Raw genomic sequence first — 26,298 nt, 5'->3', positions numbered from 1 at the left:
GCTCTTGTCTATTTTGGGAAGCACATGATTTTTGAAATTTGGTGAGTAAAGGAGGTGAGCAGCTTGGTGAATGCCCAGAGTCCCCTGTACATCAAGAGAATCAATTCTGTCTTCATTATTTCATTTTCTTCACAAAATAAATTGGATTCTGGTGCCATGGGACACAGCCTGTGGTAGGCTTTCTGTCAAGCTCCATTTACGGTTCCGTCTCTTGATACAGCCCTTAGAATGATGGGTTTTTCAGGTTGAAAAAATCCTTGCTTTCTTAGTTTTAAAGGAATCTGCAACAGTTATAGAAAAAACACAGTGAGAGCTAAGCAATGAAGTGTCACCAAGTACAGAAATAAGAAAGAGATTCATTACAGATGAATATGCTTTATAAGCACCAAAAAGTACTTTTCCTTGGTGTCATTCCTTAGGAGCCATCAGTGTTTTTTAAAAATTTTTTGAGGTCTGGACAGAACTCAGGTTACAGTGGAGGCATTTTCCCTAATGAGCCACTCCCCAGAATATAGGAAATCATTATAATTAAGGCAAAAATTCAGGCAATGCTTGAAGGCTCCAATCCTCAACAGATGTCACCAAAGAAGTTATTCGGCTCATAGAATAAATTAAAAAGTGAGTAAGTATATACTTCTATGCATATAGATGCCCCAATTAAGAAACCAAAGTGCACATAACTTGTTGAAGGAGCACACTGACCTGAGTTTCCTTGCAAGGCTGGAAGGAGAAGTTCTGCAGGAGTCTGACAAGAGCAACTTTCATGTTCATGAGCGCAAACCTCATGCCAATGCAGTTCCTGGGTCCGTTCCCAAAGGGCAGGTATGTGTAAGGATCGATGCTGTCCTGGTTCTTCTTGCTGAACCTGGTCCCCACAGGAGTAGATGAAGACAAGTTCATGAAGCATAAAACCCACAATGGCCACTTGTTTGGTATCTTCTAGATATCCACAGGCATCTTTGTAGTGCCTTATTAAAATATTTTTCATTCATTCATTAATTACTTTATTTGCTTTACATCCCAGTAGGAAGTCCCTATTCCTCCTCTCCTTATAGTCCATCCCTCTCAACTTCCCTCTCCTATGCCTGTGATCTCTTCTGTTTCTTCTCAGGGAAGGAGAGACTTCCCATGGCTATCAATCTGCTTCTACATACCAAGTAGGAGTGGGAATATCATCATTTTTTTTGAGGCTAGACAAGGTCGTCCGGTTAGAGAAAAGGGATCCAAAGGCAGACAACAGAGTCAGTGGCAGCCCCTGCTTCTGCTCTTAGAGGTCCCACATGAGGACCAATCTGTACATCTGATACATGTGTGTTTGAGGCTAGATCTATCCCATGGATGGTTTCAGTTGGTGGTTCAGCCTTTGTGAGCCCCTATGGGTCCTGGCCCAGCTTGAGTCACATGCCGTGAGAGATCCCACCACGGACACTACTAATGATATTCATGCATTCTTCAAGGCAGGAGGCTACCATAATAGTCATCTGTGTGGCTTCACACAGATGCTGCTGGAAACTGGTGCAGAGACCCACAGCCAAACAGTAGTCAGAGCCTGGGGAATCTCGTGGAAGAGGGGAAGGAAGGATTGAAAGATCCAGAGAGGTCCAGGACACCACAAGAAAACCTGAAAAATCAACTAACCTTTTTATTTAAATCTTGATGGAACTTTTGAAAGTTATTTTTTTGGGGGGCAGCTTATTAGTTGTATACAACACACTGTGAACTCACTTCCTTCGTGATATTCTTCCCAACTAGTCCCCCTCCCACTTTCATGCCTCTTAATTCGTGTGAAAATCTTTTTACAGGAAGTCACAGGTGCTTTGTGTTTATGATGGAAATGGCCATGTCTTGTCCAGAAGACATTGATAGCACACCTCTCACCCTTCTAGCCAGTACAGTCTGTCCACCCACTCTTCTTTGATGTTTTCTAGCTTTTGGAGTAGGTGATATACTATAGTAATTGTAGGTCACAGGCCTCTCCTTTCACCATGGTGAAGCTTGTAGTTGCATTGAGATGAGGTTAATGCGCTTCCAAATAGCACCCTTCCAAATAAATTGTTTGTTTGTTTGTTTGTTTGTTTATTTGTTTATTTATTTTTGAGTCACAGTCTTAGTATGCAGCCCTGGCCAGTCTGAAACTATGTATGACAGGCCACACTCAAACTCACAGAGATCTACCTATTTTTGCCTTCAAAATGCTAGGATTAAAGGAATGGGTCACTACATCCAGTTTAATAGAATCATCTTTAAACAAGAAAGGTGAATTTAGTACAGTGATGTGTTCATATTTTGACACATAATAAATAAGACTTATTGAAGAAAAGCAAGTTTTTGCCTCAACTAAGACTTCGGCTGACCACTTGCTCACTGGGCACAGAGAATAAGATACCTGGTGCTACGGAAAATTTGTTTCCTCTTTCCCTGTGTAATTATATCATCTCTTCTCATTATATCATCTATTCTTATTCTTTTGGACTACATGTCCTTTCTTGTTTTTTTTGCCAGCTCCTTTCTCTCTTTCTCCCTCTTCATTTCCTTCATTTCTTACCTACCCATGTCTTCCCTTCTTTCCCCTCCCTCCCTTTCCCCTCCCTATCCTTCCTTCCTTCTTTTCTCTTCTTCCAGTCCCTTCCTTCTATTCCTTCTTTTCTCATTCTGCCTCTGCTCCTTCCTCTTCTTTTGCTTCTTCTTACTTCCCTTCATTACTTATTGGTTATTTAAATCAGATATTTTACAAAAATATACAGTCACCCCACTACAATGTCATTATAAAGTTTACCTTTATATGTTTCCTTGGGTATAAACTTCTAGAAATTTAGACACATTTAAAATTTTTTTATCACATTTAAATATTTAAGATAATTCTGAAATATTTATGGGTTTTATGTTTCACACAAATGCACAGCACACACACACACACACACCATGATAGAGAGAGAGAGAGAGAGAGAGAGAGAGAGAGAGAGAGAGAGAGAGAGAGAGAGAGAGAGAGAGAGAGAGAGAGAGAGAGAGACAGAGAGACAGAGAGACAGAGAGACAGAGAGACAGAGAGAGAGACAGAGACAGACAGAGACAGAGAGACAGAGACAGACAGAGACAGAGAGAGACAGAGAGAGGGAGAGAGAGAGGGAGAGAGAGACAGAGAGAGAGAGAGAGACAGAGAGAGAGAGAGAGAGAGAGAGAGAGAGAGAGAGAGAGAGAGAGAATGTTGTTGCTACAAACAGATCTTTAGTACCAAGAGTCAATACATCATGCTTGGAGTAGCCTGGCTTGGGGTAGTTTCTTGTTCCCAAGTCATTGTACCTTTCAGGGCGGAACTCCTCAGGCTCTGGCCAGCAATTTGGGTCTTTGTGAAGAGCAAAGGTTGGTACCATCACAACAGTTCCTTTGGGAATGAACACTCCGTTGATTTCAACATTTTTCTTACAAATCCTCTCGAGCCTTCCTCCAACTGGATATAATCTGAGAGTTTCATTCACCACCATGTCTAGATACTCCATCTGTACTAGGGCATCATAGGTGGCAGGTGCCTGGAGGGGTGGGAAGGGAGAGGGAGGAAGAAAACAGGAGGAAGAGGGAGAGAAAGCCGGTGAGGGAGAGGTACAGACATTCATAAATTAATATTTTGACATAATTTTCATCTATGAATTACTAGTTTGGTGTTTGGAGCACCACAGAATAAGTCCTATTGATGAAGAACCTTAGCATTTACAAAGCAGTTTTATAACTGACATTCATTAACCTCTTCAATATCCCATTAAGAAGAAATCCTTTAGGATAATTTCAAACCCAAGGCCTTGAGTCCTCAACAGTACCATTCACTACTTCTCCTTTCTTACGTCAGGAACCATTACCAAGAGATGATGACAATTATACATAATAACAACATGCCATAGTTAGGGTTACTTTCCATGAAGAAGCTACACGTATACATGAAAGTCCATAAAATGGGAGTAAGAAGAAATACCTATATATTTTCTAAAAAGCTCTACTTTTATTTATGTGTATATATCTGTGTTGAAGCTTGTACATGTGATTTCATTTGCTCTCAGGGGCCAGGAGAAGGTGTCAGAGCCTCTAGAACATGGTTGCGAGCCTCTTGAAGTAGGCGTTAGGAACTGAGCTCAAGTCCTCTGAAAGAACAGCTGATTTCATAACTTATGATCTATCTTTCTAATCTTTAAGCAAATCCCCATCTTATTTAGTTGCAAATATCTTGCATGATCATTCTTTTTATTATATCAAAGATTTAGAAACACTAGATCAGATAGAATAGCTACTACTGTTCATCAAAGAAACTCCACTTTGCACCCCAGGAAGCTACAACTGACACAGTGGAGAGGTCAATGGATCATGGGAACCTCCCTACCAATAGATAGGTCTACATTACAACTTCATTTACAGCTCTGGGAACATGGGGAGGAGGAGGTGAAAAGATCATAAGAGGAAATCTGCCACAAAAACAATGTCTCTTAGGAATGGATGCATAAGCCGGGCTTGGTGGCACAGGCCTGTAATCCCAGCACTAGGGGAGGCAGAGGCAGGCGGATCTCTGTGAGTTCAAAGCCAGCCTGGTCTACAAAGTGAGTCCAGGAGAGCCAGATTGCCACCGAGAAACCTTGTCTTGACAAAAAAAAAAAACAACTCCCAAAAAACCCTAAGAAATGGATACATAAACAAAACCAGAACAGCGGCAATATTAATGGTCAGGTCAATGTGGATGGAGATAATTTCAAATGGTCCCACTCCTAGACAAAGAACTTTAGGCAAGCAGTGACTGCTATAAGAGGGAGAGTTAGCCTCTCTCGCGGGTGAGCCTTCTTAATGGTTGTCCATTGCGGAGTAATCAGCTTTGAAAACAGATACACACAAACAACAAAAATGGACCCAGCAGGTTGTGTGTGTGTGTGTGTGTGTGTGTGTGTGTGTGTGTGTGTGTGTGTGTACGTGTGTATGCTTATGCACACACACATCTGTAGACATGCATATATTTATGTAACAATAGTAATCAAAAGGTGTTGTCATCTTCAAGTGAGGGTATGGAAGAGATTTGAGGCATGGGCTGGAGGGAGGAAAGGAAAGAAGGAAAGCGATGTAGTTCTACATCAATTAAACACATTTTAAAATTAAGTAAAAGTATGTAACATGGTTGTGAAGCAAAAAGCAAAAACAAATTTATTGGAGGAGGTACTAGTAGTCTCTTCAGCACTAAAGATGACAAAAGACAGAGAAGAGTCACTGTTATCAAGATGTTCAACTGCACCCTGGAAAAAGTCACAATGAGAACAGGAGCCATCACTCAGCCCCATTCTTTCTTGCTGGTCCAGCCTGATAGTTGTTACTTTAGGGATTTCCTATAAGCTCTGAAAAGAATGATAGGCCAGATGGACTACACATAAACCAGGTAACCTCACAACCCACACACACCCAATTTGGGCAGAGTTGTAAAGAGTGAGGTGACTATTATTGTATGGGAATTTTGGACAGACCATAATTTAGGGGTAAGAGTATGACTCAGGAGCCACCTATGAGTGGAGAGAGATGTGTGGAGTAGTGCTAAACCAATCATCTATCGCATGACAGCTAAGGCCAGTCACCCTCAGCCACTAGCGAGTAACAGCACAGAACATGGCATCAATAGAGCTGACTAATCCAGACACTTGACTAATCAATGCTCACACTTCCATGCCACTGTGATTTGTGGCTGTTTCTTGGTACTTTTTGGTGACAGAAAATGGATAAAGCTATGTGAACATTTATCTACAAAGACATTATTTTCCTTAAAGCAGAATCTGATGCCTGTTTCCTATTAATTTGCATTTTCACATCATTTTAAAAATAAAGGTGGCAAAGGAACCTATACCTTTGTTAAAAGTTCTCACTGGATGTGATAAGGAGCCATTCATGTCAATGATTCTGCACACTGTCCTCTCCAGGTCTCACCCCCTCACCTTATTGGGTAGAGCCACATCAATTTTATCCTGTAGCTTCTTCTGGACATCAGGGTGAGTGGCCAGCAAATACATAGCAAAGGAAAGAGCACTGCTAGTGGGCTCATAGCCAGCAAAAATAAAGAAAATGGACTGAGCTGCAATCTCCAGGTCAGATAAACCTGAAAGGAAAGGAAGCACATTTTATTTCATTTATTTTTACATTGATGTATGTATGTATGTATGTATGCATGTATGTATGTATAGAATGCAGCATGCCAAAATATGTGTTTAGAAGTCAGAGGAAAACTTGCAAGACTTTGTTCACTTCTTTTTCTCTGATTTGGGTCTTGGAGTTTGAACTCAGGTCTTTGGGCTTGGCAGCAAGTGTCTTTACCTGCTGAGCCATCACATCTGTCCAGGACATACATTTTAGGTGAAGGAGGTGAGTATAAATCATGCTACATTAGATGAGGATCAACCAAAGAAAGATCACAAATCTCTACAGAAAACATGAAATTACATTCAGGGTTATATCAGGTTTGGTTTTCATTCCCTAACAAGGGGGTAAAACGGAAAAGTCATTTTAATCCAGTTTCCCTGAGTGTATATTACTCTTGCCCATTTGATCCTCATCCGATCACCACCAACAATACCAAAGCTGGGCAATATGGAGAGACAGCATGACTGCTTAGTATGAAACAGTGTCTTAGCATGCCTCTGGATAACTATGATTGTAGAAAGCATCTACATGTTTTCTTCACTTTTTAGTTCCACTCTTTAGACAATTTAAAATTTCCAAATAATCCTTTACAGATAGGAAAATATGATATATTGAAACCTTCATTCTGCTTAATTAAAAAATATTGTGTTTGTGTGTGTGTTATGTGTGTGTCTGTGTGTGAGTGTATGAGAGGTGTATATATATGAGTGTAGATGGGGTGATGTATGTGAGTAAGATGTGTGTATATGGTATATTTGTGTAGGGACTCGATGGTGTGGGGGTTGAGAGTAGCATGTCTTGCAGACATCAGCAGAGCTGACTATCCAGATACTTGACTGGTCCATATTCACACTTCCATGCCACCGTCAATTTGTGGATGTCTTTCTCTGTCATTTCCATGTTATTTATTTGCATCAGAGTATTTTACTGACCTGAAAGCTTGCCCTTTCAGCTATACTGGTTAGGCAACGATATTAAGCATTCCTCTGTCTCTTCCCTTAAATGCTGGGGTTACAGTTATGTCTGGATATGCCTGGCTTTTTATGTGTATGCTTTGGGAACTCAAACTGAAGTTCTTGTGCCTATTGGGTAAGTGCCCTCAACCATGAAGACACCTGGCCAGCCCTAGAAAGTCTATTTCTATAAATGCAACCAAATAACATTCTCCATTAGGAAAAATTAAAATATCCTTAGTAAAAATACAGCTGGAAACACCTTGAATGAACATTCAATACAAAGACCCGAGTTCATGGAGCATTAACAGATCTGCAAAGTACATATACCTTAGGTAACCCAAGGCAATGGCATTAAAGATACCCAGAGTGTAGTCTGGATTCACAGCCTCAAGTAAGTTGAAATAGAGGGTCTTAAAGTGAACTTATATTTCTCAAATCAGAACAACGACTTTTGTGAGGTGTGATATTTTTGTGAACAATCTCACTTGATAAGCAAGGATTGCTAGTATTCTAAAGAGGATGATCATGGAAATTATGCTAAATAACAAGCCACAGGAGTGGCAACTGACCTTATTCCAATAAATACACTAATATATCAGAAGAAAGAAAATGCCAGTTAAAGGAGAATTGAGCATGAAACACACAGAACCATGAGTCCATAAAATAAAGTTAGCAATGCTTATTCAATCACAGCTGAACGTCATCTTCCTTAGCAGTCCCCTCTCCCAGCTGTGTTCCACACTGGCTGACTACACAGAGTTCTGACAATACTTGTTCTCCCACTTGGGCTTTAGTCTGTAGAGAAGCTTAGAACAGTTAAGCACTGAAGAGTTAAGCACTGATCAAGGGCTGGAGTCAGATATTTAGAAACATGTGTCCTGCTCCAACCTTGTAAATTTAAAACTGAAAAAAAAAACCAAACCAATAAAGGTGGAAAATGAATGTTTGTAAGGTTTGCAGATTTCTGGTTTGCCTTCCATGACATCTGTACTGCTCTTGGTGGAAAGATGCCCGATCAGATTCTTCATCTCCGTGAACATGAACCTTATGTTATTGCTGTAGATTGAATGTCAAGTATCCCCTTAAACTCATCTGTCTGAACATTTGGTGCCCAGATGGTGTTGATGCTTGGAGGCCGTGGGTCACTGGGATGGAACCTTGAAGTTTGGTAGTCTAGCCACACTCTCTGCTCCTTTGACCATGTTTGTCTTAAGCATTGTCAAGTCTCCAAAAATAAATAGGTGACCAATTTCACCCCCAAGTCAAATTAAACCATACCTTCTTAAATTTTCTGATTTTTATGTATTTTCTCACAGAAACAAGAAAAAATCCAATAAATGAAAGTAGAGTATGGATGTGAAAACTTCCGAACTGTGCTCTTTGCTGTGGTAGCAAAGTAGAGACACAAAGCTGCTTAGTTTTAAGAAATCAACATTCAGTTACCTTAAGAAAGAATTTAGGAGTTCATGTGAAAGGGCTTCTACCCTAGACTAATGCTATTGAATCCGTGTGTCAAAATAAGTTAGGATGGTAAGGGAACAGGATTGGTGTATGATTGTGCTGCTGAGAGACGTGTGGGAGAAGATGGAGGATAAAGGAAAGGAGTGAAGAAAGAGGAAACAAAACAAGGAAGGTGGGAAGAAAGAGAGAAAAAAGAAAAAAGAAAACAAAAAGACAGACAGCTTTCTCTTTCTTATAATGGGGCTCATAGCTGCAGAGGACATTATGAAATTAGCAAGCCTTCAGTCTTCAACCATCACAGCAAAAGCCATCCATGATGGGAAAAATGAGTAACTGAAAGGCTATGAAGAAGAATGGGATATGTGCTTCACACCAAGGCTTTCTCAACACAGTTTTTAAATCAACTACACAGGCCATCAAAGTTTGACTCTAAATCAAGCATTGAGTAGACTTTCACCCTGTGCTTTCAGTGAGCATCACCCCTGTGGGGCTTCTCCTGATCACGGGATGTCTATATATAAATCTACAGGCACAGTTTCTGACTCCATGGGTCTAGATGAGGCTGAGATGGTATTTGTTCTGTGGTATAAGATTGAGAGATCACTAATGACTTTTAGGCCTGAGTCTCATGCTTATGACTGCCCTTCAGACTTTGAACACCGTAACGATAGTGTGCTTCTAGAAAGTCCCTATGGCTGCATAGCTAAAATTTTATTCTGTAATTTGAAGACATGTTCGTCTACATGGAAAACCCCTTGCATATTTCCATAATAAATATCTGTCTCTGTGGTTTCAAATCAGTAGAAATGACCCATCTTTGTTTACCTTGATGAGACTCTTTATCTTTGGAATTCTGGGAGTTTATCATCAGCTGAAGAAAATCCAGTCTTTGCTGAAAAACAATTTTGGAAGGTGCAAAGTCAGTTGTGTTGTCAGAGAGAGTCACAAGTTCAGACCTAGCCATACTTCTGAGAATACTGTTTATTTAAGTCAGGAACTCTCAGTAAGGTGCCAGAGGTAGTGGTGACCACGTATGTCTACATACCAGCTTTGGGCAGCAGAATGCTTTCCTGAATAAACACCAGCTATGTGTCCAGTACTGCTGGTCTTTGTTGCCCTTGACCCAGAATTCTCTGGGCTCTGATCATCCCTGGTGGGATCCTTCCCTTCTCATGTGTGCCTACGAGGAGGAAGTTCTGGATTTCACTCTGTGTCCTATCTTAATGCTGGACAGTGTCCTTGTAGTTTTGGGGTGATCATCTTGAAATGTTCCTCTGAACTAGACTGCTATGATTCTCAGGGACATCTTGGGGTTACCCAGTCCTGCCTCCCTGACATATGAACTTCCTTACTCTGAAATTAAGGCTCTATACAATAAAGCCCGACTACCTGGATAAGTCCTGTGCCCACTTTAAGCCATAGGAGACCCAAATTTAATTTAGATCAGCCAGGCAGGTTGGTTATGTGTGTTCATAGCATCTTAGGCAGGATAACTGAGAGACAGAGGTAAGCTTGGGCCACATAGTCATACTGAGTTTCAAAAAAATTAAAAACTCAAAATAAAGCAGACAGTACAGCACCAGATAACCTAAAGTGAATTTCTTTTGGAAATTTTATAAAATAGTAGGTTTGGAAGTGAAGCTATTCCTTACTAAAGGTGAGTTAAAGTATCTGGGAAATAATGTTTAAATAGAACAATTTTCAGTTTAGGAAGGTATATGGCAACTTTTGACCCACAATTTTTTAAATATTTATTTTTTCTTTATATGTTTTTAATGTGTGTCTGTGTATGGGAATGTGCATACATGAGTGCAGATGCCCATAAAGGTGAGAAAATGGTGCTGAGTTCCATGAAGCTGTTACACTATTCTATGAGTCTCCAGCCCTACCTAGATATGTGTGCTGGAAACTATAATCTGATCTTCTGCAAGAACAGGTCAATTTTTAACCACTGAGCTATTTCTGTAGCCCTCTCATCTAGTTTTAAATATTCATGTGAAGGCATACTTTGAAAAAAATGAAAATTGTCAGCTGGGTGCAGTGGTGCATCCCTGTAATCCAGGCACTCAGTGTGTGTTTGTTTGTTTGTGTGTGTGTGTGTGTGTTTGATCTCTGGAGTTCAATGCCAGCCTGGTCTACAAGAAGAATCCAGGATAGCCAAGGCTACACAGAGAAATGCTATCTCAAAAGCAAAGAAAATTTTGCACATATCAATGGGTAAAGTGGGATTTTGATACATGTATATAATGTATACCATTCTAATAAGGTTCAACATATTTTCAGACACATTTTTATTTATGATATAACTTTTAAAGTCCATTACTCCAACAGCTTTTGGAAACTTTAAAAAGGCTTCAGTGCACATGGGAGTACATATGCTTCCCACACAAGCTCATGTCACTTTGTCACTAGTAGGGAAATGAGTATATTATATGGAAGTTCTAGGTTTTAACTTTTTGCTCATCCTTTTCTCCTGGGATGAATTAAGATCACAGACCTGAATCATTGAAGAAATGAGCCATTAATAATGGATGCACTGTTGTGATCTCTTGACCCAACATTAAAATCATAAAAGCTGTTCCCAAAATACAATTCCAGAATAGGCTTGAGCTGTATACTCAGGGCAACTTAGACTACTATTCCAGGATGATGTGTTTGTCACTCATGAATATGGTCCTGAGTTTTAACCTCAACATTGAGAAAATTAAAAGCATTAATGTTTTTAAGGTATATCCATAAAGTTTTCCATAATTTCTGTAACTAATTTATATCCTCACAAATTTTATACACAACACACACACACACAGAGACAGACAGACAGACAGAGGCATGGACAAAGACAGAGAGACAGAGGGACAAAGAGAGAGAGAGAAAGGGAGAGAGAGAGAGAGAGAGAGAGAGAGAGAGAGAGACAGAGCAGAGACACAGAGAATGAATTTTCAGGTTAGAAATATCATAGTCTGAATTCTTTATCCATTAAGAAATGAAGTCAGGGTTCATTTTTATGGCATGTGAAATTCTCATCTCAAAAGTATTTATCAGATGGAATATTGATCATAATATATAATTTAATTTTAAATGCTTTCTTCCTAGCTTATTTCATATCTATATTCCAAAAATCTTCATTTTTGTCAAAATATAATAAAATTTCCCATTTTTTAACATAGGAACTGTCATAGGGGAGGGGAATAAGGGGAAAATGGAAGGGAGGGAAGAATGGGAGGATACAAGGGATGGGATAACCATTGAGATGTAACAAGAACAAATTAATAAAATAATATATATCTTGGAAAAAATTATATGGAACACACACACACACACACACACACACACACACACACACACACACACACACCCTCCTTAACACTTTATCAACAAATGAACATCCTCATGTTACCTTTTCTTTTTCTTGCATGCGGCTCTCTTTCATTTGTTCTACAGACGTTCTAAAAAACCTTATAACGTCTTGTGGAAAGATGGTAATTTCAAGTGCATCAAAAATAGGAGTAAGGAATGGAAAGAGTACTACAGGGGAGAGAAAAGAGAAACCACAATGAAAATACAAAATTTACCTGGGACGATTACATTTATTCTACAACTCAGGACAATAATGGCACTTGCTGCACAGTTTCAGGGTTGAATTTATTTCTCATCTTTTACATGTGGAACTAAGGTCTGTTTGGATAAATCAGGCTTTAGTCCAGTTAATCAAGGTGGTCAAGAAAGAGCTTCTAAGGCATGACACCTCTCAGAAAGAGAAAACCTAATACTAACATCACTTGTAAATATGGTTGCAAGATGCTCACCAAAATAATAATACACTCAACCAAGTGACTGGTTCAGCCACTAAAAGAAAGGACATGCTGAAACATCCTGTAAGACACACGAACTTTTGACGTTTTGGTTGTGGGCCTAAGCCATTAATGGCTGAGCCACCCCTCCAGCACTGCATGAACTTCTCAGAACATAACAACTAGGAAACTAGACACAAAAGTGACAAATTATAAATTCTATTTACAGGAGGTTAGACTCTAGACTACTGGTTGCTTACACCTGAGGAAGGTAGGGAGTTAATAGCTAAATGTACAGAGCTTCTGAATTGACAAAAAGATTCCATAGCTGACAATACTCATGACTATGAATATCTTATGTGCACTGAAAACCATGGACCAGTCCATTTAAGTGGGCCATGTGCAATGTGTCTGAAATAAAGTTAATGATATGTGTAATAATATAAATGCATATGTAAGAAATAAAAACATTATTAAAAAAGAAACCATAAGAAAGGTACCAGTGGGAGAGGGGGAGGGTAAGAAAGAGGAACAGGGGAATGAAAGTGATTAAAATTTGTCATAAACTGTTGAAAAATAAAATGGAAGAAAACAGAAGTAATGCAATGTTAGTTCACATACTCACTGAGAGGAAGAATGGATCCAAGAAATTAAATTTTAAGAGCTTCTTCACTTTTTGTACAAAGGGATTTTGTGGGTTGTTGAGGGAATCAACGTTCACTCCAAATGATGTGCCTGTGATCACATCCATGCTGTAGGCCCCAAAGACGCTGAGTAGCGAGAGACATGGAATTAACATCTATAACTCCTCTTATTTCTTCTAGCACTCATAATGGACCAAATGGGAGTAAATTCACAAGCCAAGCTAAGACACACACTGCCAGAACCTCTGCTGTGGTGAAGCTAGGTCTCCATCATGCTTTCTGGTGAGTTCATCAGATGAGAGTGTCAAAAGTGTCCTTGTCCTGGCCTGTGATAGGGATGCTGTTAAGGGTGAGTTTTAGTTGTCAACTTTACACAATCTAGAATCATTTGTGGGCAGATTCTCACTGAACTTTTGTTTGTATCCAGTTGGTATTTGGGCATGCCTATGAGGTATTTCCTTGACTGTGCTAGTAATGTGGAAAGAGCCAGTCCATGTTGGGCAACACTTTTCCCTGGGTTTGGATCCCTGACTGCATAAGTGTAGAAAAGGTGAACTGAGCACAAGTGTGTGTGTGTGTACTTATTTCTCTCTGTTCTTCACTGTGGGTGTGACTAGTGGCTTCAAGTTCCTGCCTTGACTTCCCTGTGATGTTTGACTGGAAACTGGAACTGTAAGATAGTATGGACTCTTTAACCCCATAACTTGTTTTATTTATTTATTTATTTATTTATTTATTTATTCTTGTTACATCTCAATGGTTATCCCATCCCTTGTATCCTCCCATTCTTCCCTTTCTCCCATTTTTCCCTTATTCCCCTCCCTTATGACTGTTCCTGAGGGGAATTACCTCCCCCTGTATATGCTCATAGGGTATCAAGTCTCTTCTTGGTAACCTGCTGTCCTTCCTCTGAGTGCCACCAGGTCTCCCCCTCCAGGGGACATGGTCAAAGGTGAGGCACCAGAGTATGTGAGAAAGTAATATTCCACTCTCCACTCTACTGTGGAGAGTGTTCCGTCCATTGGCTAGATCTGGGTAGGGGTTTAAGGTTTACCGCCTGTATTGTCCTTGGCTGGTGCCTTAGTTTGAGCGGGACCCTTGGGCCCAGATCTGTCTATCATAACTTGTTTTTTTTTAAATTCAGGATATTGGTTTGGGTTTTTGAGACAGGGTTTCTCTGTGTAGCATTGGATGTCCTGAAAATCACTCTGTGGGCCAGGCTAGCCTCAAACTTGGAGAGATTTACCTGTCTCTGCCTCCTGAATGCTGAGATTAAAGGCACATACCACCACTGCTCAACTATTCAGGGTATTTAAAAGATTTTTTTAATCCCACAAATAGATATGGAATTTGAATAGACACCAAGAGACACGGAGTCACAGAAGAAGAGAAACTTATAATCAGACACACTGTATCAGTGGGAGAGAAGTGTGGATGATGATGAATGTGGAAGCACCATGTCCCACCAGGACAATTTAGAGTGACTGTCTATGCCTAGGGGACTAAGAAAGAGAACATCATATCAGGTATTTGTGTATTGCTGGTATTTATGCCCAAAGCCTATACATCTTCAGTACAACACACAAGAATTGTTACTAATTCCCTGAGTCACACCCCATGCTCGAGGTACTGATAGATCTGCTAGTCCCCAGTCTTGGGGAGGTGAAATTGCCCCAAGGGCAGAATATTATTGTAAATGGTGAGAATCAATAATATTCCTGGTAAAATACAAATTTCTCTCCTCTACTTGTGTGATCACATTTCTTCATCTTCCAGGAAGTCTGAGTGGTGCATCAGTGTTTCTTGAATGACTCAAAAGGCCTGGGTTTATTCTAGAAAATGACCTGATCACAAAGCCCACAGCCTTACAGGAACTCCCCTCTTTAAAAACAGGCTAAAAGAGAAATAGTGGGATGATTACACTTTCATTTATTGACTCTGGGTGTATCTTTCATATATGTGCACCTCCCCCTGTGGGGTGTGTGTATATGCATGTATGTGTGTTTCTGTGGGCACACTTGTGCTGTGACATGCATGTAGAGGATAACTTGTGGGGATAAATTCTTTCCTTCCTCCATGCAGGTCCTGAGGATTAAACACAGGCCTTCAGTCATGGTGGTAAACTTCTTTACCCATCCAGTTGCCTTGCTTCTACACTTTAATATCTCTGGTGAACACACGATGTCCCAATATGAGCGGAATGCTTTCTTGGCTGTCTATGTTCTATGAAATCCACACTAACGAATGTGCTTTAAAGCATGATCCTTCTTTCTAAACAATTTATCTTGTTTCCTTGAATTTCCAAAATAATTGAACAATTGATAGAGAGATTAACCACAGCTCCTATATAAAGAAGTGGCATCCTTTTACCTATAACCACTTGTGGTGAATAGGTATGGCCCTCATAGACTCATGTATTTAAATGCTTAGGCTGTAGGGAGTGGAACTCATAGGCTGTGTGGTTTTGTTGCAGTAGGCATGGCCTTGTTGGAGTAGCTGTGGCCTTGTTGGAAGAAGTGTGCCATGTGGAAGTGGGCTTTTAGGTCTCATATGTTCCTCAGCCATGCCCAGTGGGACAGTAGTCTTTTGCTACATGCTGATCAAAATGTAGAACTCTCAGCCCCTCCTCCAGCACCACGTCTGCCTGGACTCTGCTACACTTCCCACCATGACAATAATGGACTAAAATTCTGGAACAGTAGGCCAGCTCCAATGAAATGCTTTCCTTTATAAGAGTTTTTATGGTCGTGGTGTCTCTTCAAAGCAATAAATCTCAAACTAAGACATCAATCTACCTTCTCTTGGGAGATGTCCTTTTTCTTGGATGGCCTATTATAGTCACAGCACTGTTACAGGAAAGTCTTCTAGTTTTTTCTGATCTCAGCCTCAGCAGGAGGCTGAGTTGTTGCAATCAGTTGTAAGAAGAAGAAGAAGAAGAAGAAGAAGAAGAAGAAGAAGAAGAAGAAGAAGAAGAAGAAGAAGAAGAAGAAGAAGAAGAAGAAGAAGAAGAAGAAGAAGAAGAAGAAGAAGAAGAAGAACAATAACAACAACAACAACAACTCATTCATGTCTGGTTCCTGAAGGGACTTAATGTGAACCTCAACTCCCTGGCAGACAATTGTGGTGTTTACTAACAACTGCTGTGATTTGAATATGAAATGCCCTCCACCAAGGCTCATGTGTTCAAACACTGGTTTCTGAGGCCATGGTACTATTTGAGAAGGGTAGATTGCTTCAGCTAGATCTTGAATCTTTATAGGTTGGGCTTCCTGTTTCTTGAGTGTTAGATGCAGTGTTATCAGTTAGCCTCCTGATCCTGCCACCATGTCTTCCTGCCATAATGGACATGTAGCCCCTAGAACTGTAAGCCAAAATAAATGTTTCCTTTTTCCAGTTGCTTTTGTTGGACTATTTTGTCACAGCAACAGGAAAGTAACTAATGCAAGAGCCCAGCACCCAACAACTGTGGTGGTACTTACTCTTTCATGGTGATAGGATCACCTTGTTCTGATCCACATCTCACATTTTTCACCAACAAATCTGCGTACTGGTTAATGATGGGGAACATCTATACACAAAACAAAATATCATCCGCAGTGAGATGAGGGGGCTCAATTCTCAGTGGACTAGCCTTCCCAGGGACAAAGCAAGAGGTCACATCGATACAAAAGGCCATTGTTAGGAGTGTCAATGCAGTGGGCACTGCTTTGGAAAGGGCTGTGGTCTTCCACTCTGCCTGTCCCCAGATCTGATCTCCATGTTTCCAATGAGAAACTTACTACTTCATTACCTCCTTGAGTTTTCCACTGGTGAAGGTTGGTGACAGCAATGTTCTTAATCTCTTCCATTCCTCATTTTCAGATACAGTGATAGCTTTTTTCAAAATTCCCACTGGACCAAAAACCTAGAATCCAAAGCAAAAGAGATGGTGCCATATATAAGTTTGGTGAATTCAACAGCTGTAAGAAAGGGTATCATTTATTTATGATGCTCTTGTTAGTTAATCTAACTTGTTCAATGCATATTTGTCTCAAATACCTAACTTCATCCTTTCAGTCTGTGTCAAGTAGAAAGGCACTGATGACAACTGGTGGCCTTGTAAAGACAGGCTAGTTATGTATTTACATATATTCATAGGATGAGCTTTTTGATAAGGGATGATTAAAGTGGTTTGGGAAAAACTAATCATACTTGGAGGGATCTGGCATTATTTGGAAGAAGTAATGCAATTCGATGTAAAACATTTTTATTGCTGTTTTTCATTAGGTATAGTTGATTGAATCTTATGCACATTAAGAAAACACATGTTTTGTACAAAAATAAGTATTTTTGGCGATATGTCCTTTAAAATGAGAACATTTTGGGTCTGATGTGTATAGATAAAAAATTTACCTATTATATCAAAATTGAATTCAACATAATAAATTTAGAGAAATAATTGTTTTTGGTGTTTTTCCTTGGGTATGCAAATGTGTGTCCATGTGTGCATGTGGAGAGGCAAGAGGAGGACACAAGGTGTCCTGTTTTGTCACGCCACATTATTCCTTTGAGACAGTCTATCTCATTGAACCTGAAGGTCTCTGTTTCATCTAGGCTGGCTGGCTGGAAAACTCCTGAAGTACACCTGTCTGTCCCCAGTGCTCAAGTTATTGTACCTGTAGCCATGCCCACTTAAAAATGGCAATGGCCAGGTGTGCCTGTAACCCCAGCTGTGTGAGGCCAGAGACAGGAAAACGTCAGGGGAGGGGCTTCTGGCTGTCAGTTTATCTTCAGGTTCAGTGAGAGATTCCATCTTAAGGGAATGAGAGAGTGACTATATAGGCCACCTGGCATCCTTCTCTGGCTTCCTTGTGTGTGTTGAGCAGGGACAGCTACTCACATCTAATGCACGTGTGCGTGCGCGCGCGCGCGCACACACACACACACACACACACACACACACACACACGCACACACGCACACAGAATCATACGCACCAAAACACCCTACCTAATGCATAAACACATGAATAAATGTTGAAATGATTTAAAGAACAGATGCCTACCCGACGGTTTGTGAAAGTAGAATAACATTCTTTCACCAACACTGTTTTGATTATGTCTGGATCCATGGTAGCCAAAATAGGTTGTCGGCCCTCATAAAACCTGCATTGGGAAAGCAGAGAGGATTCAACCAATCAGCTAGATTTTATAGCTGGAGGCATGCCCTGGAACCCACGTATTGATTCAGATCTTACAAGACCCATAATCCAAACTGTGCAACACACAAGGATGCGAGCTCCTAGTTGAAGACATGAATTCTGACCTCATGTCCCAGGAGTCTCATGAGCAGAAGTAAAATGTAGCGCATGCAGGAAGGAGCAATCATGAAATAGTTCCACAAAGAGATCACACTTAGGAATAAATGGGAGCGTTTGTTAAATCTGGGTGATGCATACATGAATATTGACCTGAGTAGCCAAACATTGGTCAGAAGGTCAGGTGAGCCATCCCTGGGCCATCAAGTCTAAGAGAAATGTCAAAATATGTAATTTTCTCAGACTAATTCAGTCTGTGAACCATGGTACCTGGAGACATACAGGACCTGTGATAGGAAAAGCCTCTAAAATACTTATAGTCATAAGTCTATGGATGTCTTCCAGGCACTGAGATACATAATAATTTCAAGTAAACCAATGGAAGTTTCCAGAATACTTACCCCCACATTTTACCATATTTTTTATGACATTGTCTGTCAAACTCCCAAAATCCCTGGGAAAAGAAAATAAAATGAAAAATCAGTATTATTATTTTTATATTTTTATATGTATTTATTTGTGTGTGTATGTTTGCATGAGAGAGAGAGACAGAGAGAGACAGAGAGAGACAGAGACAGAGAGAGACAGAGAGAGACAGAGAGAGACAGAGATTCAGGTGCTCAGGATTGGTGGCAGACACATTTACCAGCTGAGCCATCTTCCTGCCCCAGATTACTATTTTAAGTAGATTGCCCTTATCTAATTGCGGTACAAATGTTTTGAATTTCACTAAATCAATATTATGGTCTATCACTGGCCATAAGGGGGATGCTCTTACTCTTACGTATACGATTGGAAATGAGCAAGAATACAGGAGATATTTGAAATAAGGACCTTTAAATTGTTAAGTTTCCCCCCAACATTGTACATGCATGGCCACTTACTCTTGTCTATGAATAATAGGGAGTCCGTGGCTCTCTAAAATATATTTGTTTCCCCATATGTCATCCCTAAATGCTCAAGGACTGGGAGTTATTCCTTTCATAGGCACAAGAGAAAACAGAAGCTAAGTGAACATGAGGAAAGATTCCAGAAACAGGCACCATTGTGCATCGCCATATTTAAAGTACCTTTTGTCCACCTCAAAAGCTCTCCCTAGAACACCAGAGGAAGTAGACGCTGGAACAAACTTAGGACTTCTTTGCCCCCATTCATTAATTTATTTACTCAATCATTTTACAGCTTGATCGCAGACCCTTCCATTCTCTTCTCCTAGCCTCACCCTCACAACCCTCATCCCCTACCTCCCATTACTTGTCCTAGGAGAAGGGCACCAACCCACCCTGCTGCACCAAGTCATAGAAGGACTAATTACTTCTGCTCTCACTGAGGCCAGACAAGGCATCCCAGATAGGGGACACGGATTGAAAGGCAGGCAACAGAGTCAGAGACAGTCTCCACTCCAATTGGTAGGGAACCCACATGAAGACCAAGCTGCACCTCTGCTACAGATGTGTAGGGGGCCTGGGTCCAGTCCATGCATGCTCTTTGGTTTGTGGTTCAGTCTCTGTGAGCCCCCATGGGCCTAGGTTAACTTTCTTTGCAGCTCTTCTCATGGTGTTCAGGACCTCTTTTAATCTAGAGAGTGGGCTAGTCTCAGGCACACTGCTGAGTGAGAAAACAAGTAAGCAAAGAATGACAGAGAACTTGCTTCTCAGGGTTTCTACTGAACACAGAAAGATGGAGAGATGCTCCCAACTACATGAACGTTACAGTTTATGGTGGTTTGAAAGAAAATGGCCTCCTAGGCCCGTAGGGAGCTGCACTATTAGGAGGTGTGGCCTTGTTGTCGGATGTGATCACTGTGGGTTGGCTTTGAGTCCTGGGATGCTCAAGTGGCCCCCAGTGTAGCAGTCACTTCCTGCTGCCTGCAGATCCAAATGTAGAACTCCTAGCTGCCTCTCCAGCACCATGTCTGCCTGCACGCTGCCATGCTTCCTGCCATGGTGATAGTGGACTAAGCCTCTGAAGTGTAAGCCAGACCCAATTAAATGTTTTCCTTTACAATAGTTGCAATGATCATCATAATTCTCCAAAGCAATAAAAAAGACACAAATCAAGCATTTTCTTTGACTTTTTACTTCCTGTACTAGTTCGTTTTAGTGATTACCTTGAGTGAGCCAAATTATTTGAGAAGAGAGTCTCCACTGAGAGATTTTCAAGCTCAGATTGGTCTGTGGAGTTAATGTCTGTGGGGTTTATCTCAATGGCAAATTGATGTAAGTGACCTAGCTCACTATTCCATGGGCAGGTACTTCTGAGCTGTTTAAGAAAGAAAGCTACAAAGAGCCTAACAGAGCAGCATCCCTCCATGGTTTCTTACTCAGGCTCCTGCTGACATCTCTCAATGAAGAATTCCAGCCAGTGAGATAAAATAAGACCTTTCATTCCCTAATTTGCATTGTTCACAATGTCTTGTTTTAAAGACTTGTTTTTATTTTATGTATATGGGTATTTTGCATGCATGCATGTATGCGTGCCTCATGCAGGAGGAGGCAAGAAGAAGAAAACGTTAGATCCCTTAGGATTGGAGTTAGAGATGATGTTAGCTGCTATGTGGTTTATGGGAACCAGGCTCAGGTTCCCTGTAAGAGAAGTTAGTATTCTGAACCATCTTGTGAGCTCCTTTGTTCAGAATGGTTTATCACAGCAACAGAGAGGAAACCAGACCATGATTGTAACAGAAACAAAACAAAACAAAGCAAGACCAAGCAAACTTTCTGCTAAGTTTCATTTGTGACGTTTTTAAGTATGAAAACAAAAGTTGCCAGTGAGTTGGCTCAGTAGGTAAAGGCCACATAAGCTCAGAGACCTACAGAATATGACATTTAAAAATATTTTTATTCTAAAGATTCTTTGGCAACAAGACAAGTTAACTCCTGGCAACATCCAGCCTATCTCAAAGATGATGAGTGTTTAAGAATCTACTTATGGAGCTGGGCGTGGTGGTGCACGCCTTTAATCCCAGCACTCGGGAGGCAGAGGCAGGTGGATTGCTGTGAGTTCGAGGCCAGCCTGGTCTACAAAGTGAGTCCAGGACAGCTAAGGCTACACAGAGAAACCCTATCTCGAAAAACAACAAAAAAAAAAGAAAAGAAAATAAAAAGAAAAAGAATCTACTTATGAAGATAGCTTTAAATATAGCAAGACAATCAGTGGCAAAATGTCCTTCATTTTGCCACAGACAGAATTCTGCCTTTAAAAAGGGCAAGCTTGGATGCAGGCATAGCCGACGGCCAAACTCTGCCAAGACAGGGTAAGCAAGTCCTCAGTAGTTCATGTCTCTCAAATATGTCTGTCAGATATAATGGGCCAGAAGGCTGAAGATGATGCTCCAACATTATAGAGAGTGTTGGGTGACTGTTAAGGCAGTAAACTGTCTCTGTCAGTTTTTCACTTTGGGTGTTGTTAACCTGCACGTCTGGTTCACTCAGGTAATTAATTTTTATTCCTTCTCAAGTCTCTGATGGGGTTGAAAACGAGATAGTTTAGTCTTACAATTAAGCTTAGTTGGTTAGGGGTTAAGATGTTTTTAGATCTACATAGATGTTCTAAGTTGATAGAGATGAGATACGATAGATATTGCTTTTCATTCAGAATTTTAGACTCAACAATATAGGAAAGATGCTTACTTCAAGTTTGCCTAACACAAATAGCCAAATCACTATGAATGTAACATTTATATAATTCCTGATTGTCTCATGGCTCTTCCTGCTATGTGTAGTTTGTTTTATTTATGTGTAATAATATAAATGTATATGTTAAAAAAGAAACATAACAAAAACGAAAAAAAGAGAGAATCAACTCTCATAGTAATTCTCTGACCTTCATGTTTACTTCACCACTGCATGTCACTGCAACACACACACACACACACACACACACACACACACACACACACACACACACTTAAACACAGGTTCCAGAGGCAGTACTGTCTTTTGCTAGAATATGTACTGGAAAAAAATCAAACAAACTTTCTTTTGAGCCTCAGAAGTCTTCACAACACATCCTCAACATGAGAACAAATAAGCTAAAGGGCTGAGCTGATCACCTGCACCAAAATCAGACGCCCCAAAGAAAATAATCCTAACACCAGAGACCTTTTAGACAATATCTGGTCTTTCTAATTGCAGGCTCTAAGCCAGCTTTGGCAACTGCAGCAAGCCAGGCTGGAGGCTCAGTCAACACTTACGTTGCGGTATGCAAGGATATTTCCCACGAAAGGCAGTGGTTTGGGTCCAGGAATCCCCAAATTCTTAAAATGTCCATGTGTATAGGTTCCATACCTGTAAAGTGAGATATTAAGTTCTTAGGGACTGTCACTGTGTGTCATGTGGGCTTACCTGTCACAGACACAGAGATTCTAACATTCCAGCTGGAGTGGATCAAAACATGTAAGCAACACTCAACAACAAAAACTTCAACAGTAACACCTACTTTTGATCTTCATTTCTACCCTCACCTTTTCTGAGAGACTCCCCAAATCCACAATGGTTAGATAAAACATATGTAAATGTCTTTTTGGCTCTAAGTGCTGAAGTAAATGTTAATGTGATGTTAAAGTTAATGTGATGAGATTCAGTCTAGAATACTTCTACTTAATTTTGTTTTTCTTTTTTTTTAAATTAATTTATTCATATTACATCTTGATTGTTAGCCCTTCCCCTGTTTCCTCCCATTCCTCCCTCCCTCCCACTTCCCCCCTTCTCCCCTCCCCTATGTCTGTGATTGAGGGAGACTTCTTCCCCCTATGTATGCTCTAAGATTATCGAGTCTCTTCTTGGTAACTTGCTATCCCTCTTCTGAGTGCCACCAGGCCTCCCCATCCAGGGGACATGGTCAGAAAAGGGGCACCAGAGTTCACGTGAGAATCAGATCCCACTCTCTACTCAACAGTGGAGAATATCGTGTTCGTCGGCTAGGTCTTGGTAGGGGTTCGAAGTTTACTGCCTATTTCTCCTTGGCTGGTGCCTTAGTTTGATGAGGACCCCAGGACCCAGATCTGCCTGTCATAAAGTGCTTCTTGTAGGTTTCCAGGACCCTGCGGGTCCTATTATTTCCCCATTCTTCCATGCTACTCTCGCCTAAAGTCTCAATAGGATGTCCTCTCCTCTGACCCACTTTCTTGGTAGGTAAGGTTTTTCATGGGACGTATCCCTTGGACTAGTGTTTTGATATAAGTGAGTATATACCATTTGTCTCTTTTTGCTTCTGGGTGAACTCACTCATTATGATAATACCCAGAAAATGCCCTAACACACAACAGGGACATATGCTCAACCATGTTCATAGCTGCTTTATACACAATAGCCAGAACATGGAAACAGCCTAAATGTCCCTCAGTAGAAGAATGGACTAAGAAACTATGGTACATTTACACTATGGAGTATTACTCAGCTATTAAAAACGAGGAATTCCCGAAATTTGTGGGCAAATGGATTGACCTAGAAATTTTGTTTTTCTTATCATTTATGAAGTTGATTGGATGCCAATGGGTGTCTGCCCTCTAGTGACCTTCAGTGGGGGCTGCGACCCACAAGTGTACCTGAGAAGTCTTCCTTGTGAGGAATATTTTCTTATTTCCTCCCAACTCAGGCATTCTCATCCTTTTTAATGTTGCCACACTTTAATACAGTTTCCCATGTTCTGGTGACCTCCAACCATAGAATTATTTTCATTGCTACTTCACAACTGTACTTTGCTACTGTTATGAATCAATTTGTAAGTATCAGAAGTGCAGCATATCTGATATGTGGCCCCATGAAAGGGTCTAGATCCACAGGTTGAGAACTGCTGTCCTAACTCATACCTGGATAGAATTTATGTCATCACTGCCCCATTCGCTTCCTTATCCACCTACACTGAGAGATTAACATAACCTGATGGACAAGCACAGCAAAAACTGTTGAATTATAAAAAACCTGCTCAGCAAGTTTATCTCAGAGCATACATACAACTTATCCTATGCATTTGTTCATGCCTTAGGCATGCACTTATAAACAGATAAAGTCACATTACACACAGCTGTTGTTACAAACATGGAGAACAACAGCCAGACTTTAACCTTCTGAATAGAAAACTGCTGGTCTTATCTCATAGAAGTTTTAGGATCAAATGAAATGAAACCTTTTCAACTAATTGCAAAACATGACTAGATGGAAGAAGATGTTGCCAAAATACCACAAATGCGTAGCCTTCCCCTCCAAAGATAAAAAAGTTTGATGTTTCTGTTTTCACATCACCATGACTATCTATCTTCTATTAATGTAAAATCATAACAGAAGTTAAATGTGATGTGTTTGGTGAGGGGGAGCATCTACTATCCATGAACTCATTAACTCATTATGTATTCTCTCTCTCTCTCTCTCTCTCTCTCTCTCTCTCTCTCTCTCTCTCTCTCTCTCACACACACACACACACACACACAAAGCAGTAGAATGAGTTGTCCATGGTGGTTACATTTGTAGCCCTGGAACTCGGGATAACCTCTTTCTTACCGTGTACCATTATGAAGTCATCCCAATGTAGAAAGGAAGTATTGAAATAGATATTTTGACCAATGCTTCCAGGGGAATTTAGAAAGAAAGTATATAAAAAGGTCTGCATATTATATAGAACATCTGTGCTTGCGGAGGCAGAGAGCTCCAGGGATGAGTAACAAAAAAAGAGTGAATCTGGGCCTATCACAGAGCCTGTGGTATACTAGAGATTTTGTATAAATGGTCTTAGAAGTTGGACAAGGGAGCACAACTATGTGGACATGGGGCAACACTCTACATCTCCTGCATCAAAGAAGACAGAGTAGAAGACAGCACAAGAGCTCCTCCCACCCCCACAGTCCTGAGACCTTGCAGAAGGAGTGTCTCATCAAACGCAGGGGCCAGTCATTTGTGACCTGCTTCTGCTGAGCCTCGGTTGATTTATCTGGGGGAAACACTGAGGCTCAATCAGAGGACAACCCAAGCCTAAGTGAGATCACTCAGTCATCTTATCCACAGAAAGTGGAGCTAAGTAGAAGAGGAATGTATACGTATCCCCTTGGAGGGATTTGCCTAAGACTGAAAGCAACACCTTAGGTCTTTATAGCATTCCACACCCAAGCAATGTCCCCTTCATCTTCCCTTTGGAATTTTCAAGCTGGTAAGAGGGAGAAATGTCTTATTCATGTCCCCCAAGTCATAACCACTGAGGAGAGGATCCTGGGTAGTTTACTCACAGGTAGAGGAGCACCAGGCTGGTAACCAGGAGCATCCAGGTTTCCATGGCAAAGTTTGGGATCAGGTCCATTGTTGCTTTCTTTAATCAAGTCTTTCTTTTGTGCTTTACTCTCAGCTGTGTGTACCGCACCTTCCAGGTTTGAGCCTGCTGATCTCCCCTCCCTGCCTTGCTGTGATTCAGGGAGGCCAGCCTGCAGTGCTTAAGAACTGGAAAAGAGGGTGGGGCTGGCCTTACATTCAGCAGAAACACTGCTTTGCCCTACCTACAGTTCCAAGAGTCCTGTGCACTTTCCACCTTGCCAGTTGGCACAGAACCATGGGTGTGACCACTTTGATAATTGAATTCCTTTGGTAGAAATATCAATGAAAATACAAGTTGTGTTATCATTGGATCCAAAGGTTGTTGCTTCTTATCATAAACTTGACAGAAGTCATTGGCTTTAAGCTCTTCCAGTCTGTCCTTTTGCCCAGGGGTGCTTTTATTTTGCAAGACTTGAGATTTATGTGAGCTACACTTAAAAGTTGTTTTTTTTTTGTAATTTACTTCCTTCTACCTACAATATCCTCTGTCTCAGAGAATGCTCTTATTCGTTCTTCAGAACTCATTGGTTTAAATTCCATCTAGGAGAATCCTTCCTCACTGACCTCCTAAAAAATAAAAATGATTAGTGTCTTGGACATAGTTTGTTATGTCCAGGAAACAATTGTAATTTTGTTTTTCTGAGGACAATATTGGGTTTCATGAATGTTTTCATTACCATGTCATAAGCTTCTGCAAGG

The 26,298-nt window shown here is 40.7% G+C and overlaps 1 protein-coding gene across 1 annotated transcript; it reads right to left on the bottom strand.

Moving 5' to 3' along the window:
• On the bottom strand, positions 1-25,677 carry LOC311586488 (cytochrome P450 3A9-like). The gene is made up of 13 exons (XM_084762544.1): positions 25,518-25,677; positions 22,494-22,587; positions 18,700-18,752; positions 18,047-18,146; positions 16,793-16,906; positions 16,482-16,570; positions 12,980-13,128; positions 11,965-12,092; positions 9,393-9,459; positions 5,949-6,109; positions 3,301-3,527; positions 703-865; positions 1-281 (listed from the first exon to the last, which is right to left on the bottom strand). Exons 1-13 carry the CDS (start codon positions 25,586-25,588, stop codon positions 186-188), a joined length of 1,512 nt encoding a protein of 503 aa, XP_084618670.1. The 5' UTR covers positions 25,589-25,677; the 3' UTR covers positions 1-185.
• Between the last annotated feature and the right edge of the window lie 621 nt (positions 25,678-26,298).

The sequence above is a fragment of the Acomys minous genome (genome assembly GCF_964271855.1).
Source record: "Acomys minous genome assembly, chromosome: 16".
Classification (NCBI taxonomy): Eukaryota; Metazoa; Chordata; class Mammalia; order Rodentia; family Muridae; genus Acomys; species Acomys minous.
Note: the sequence above shows the minus strand (reverse complement) of the source record. Positions and strands in the feature narration are given on the sequence as shown.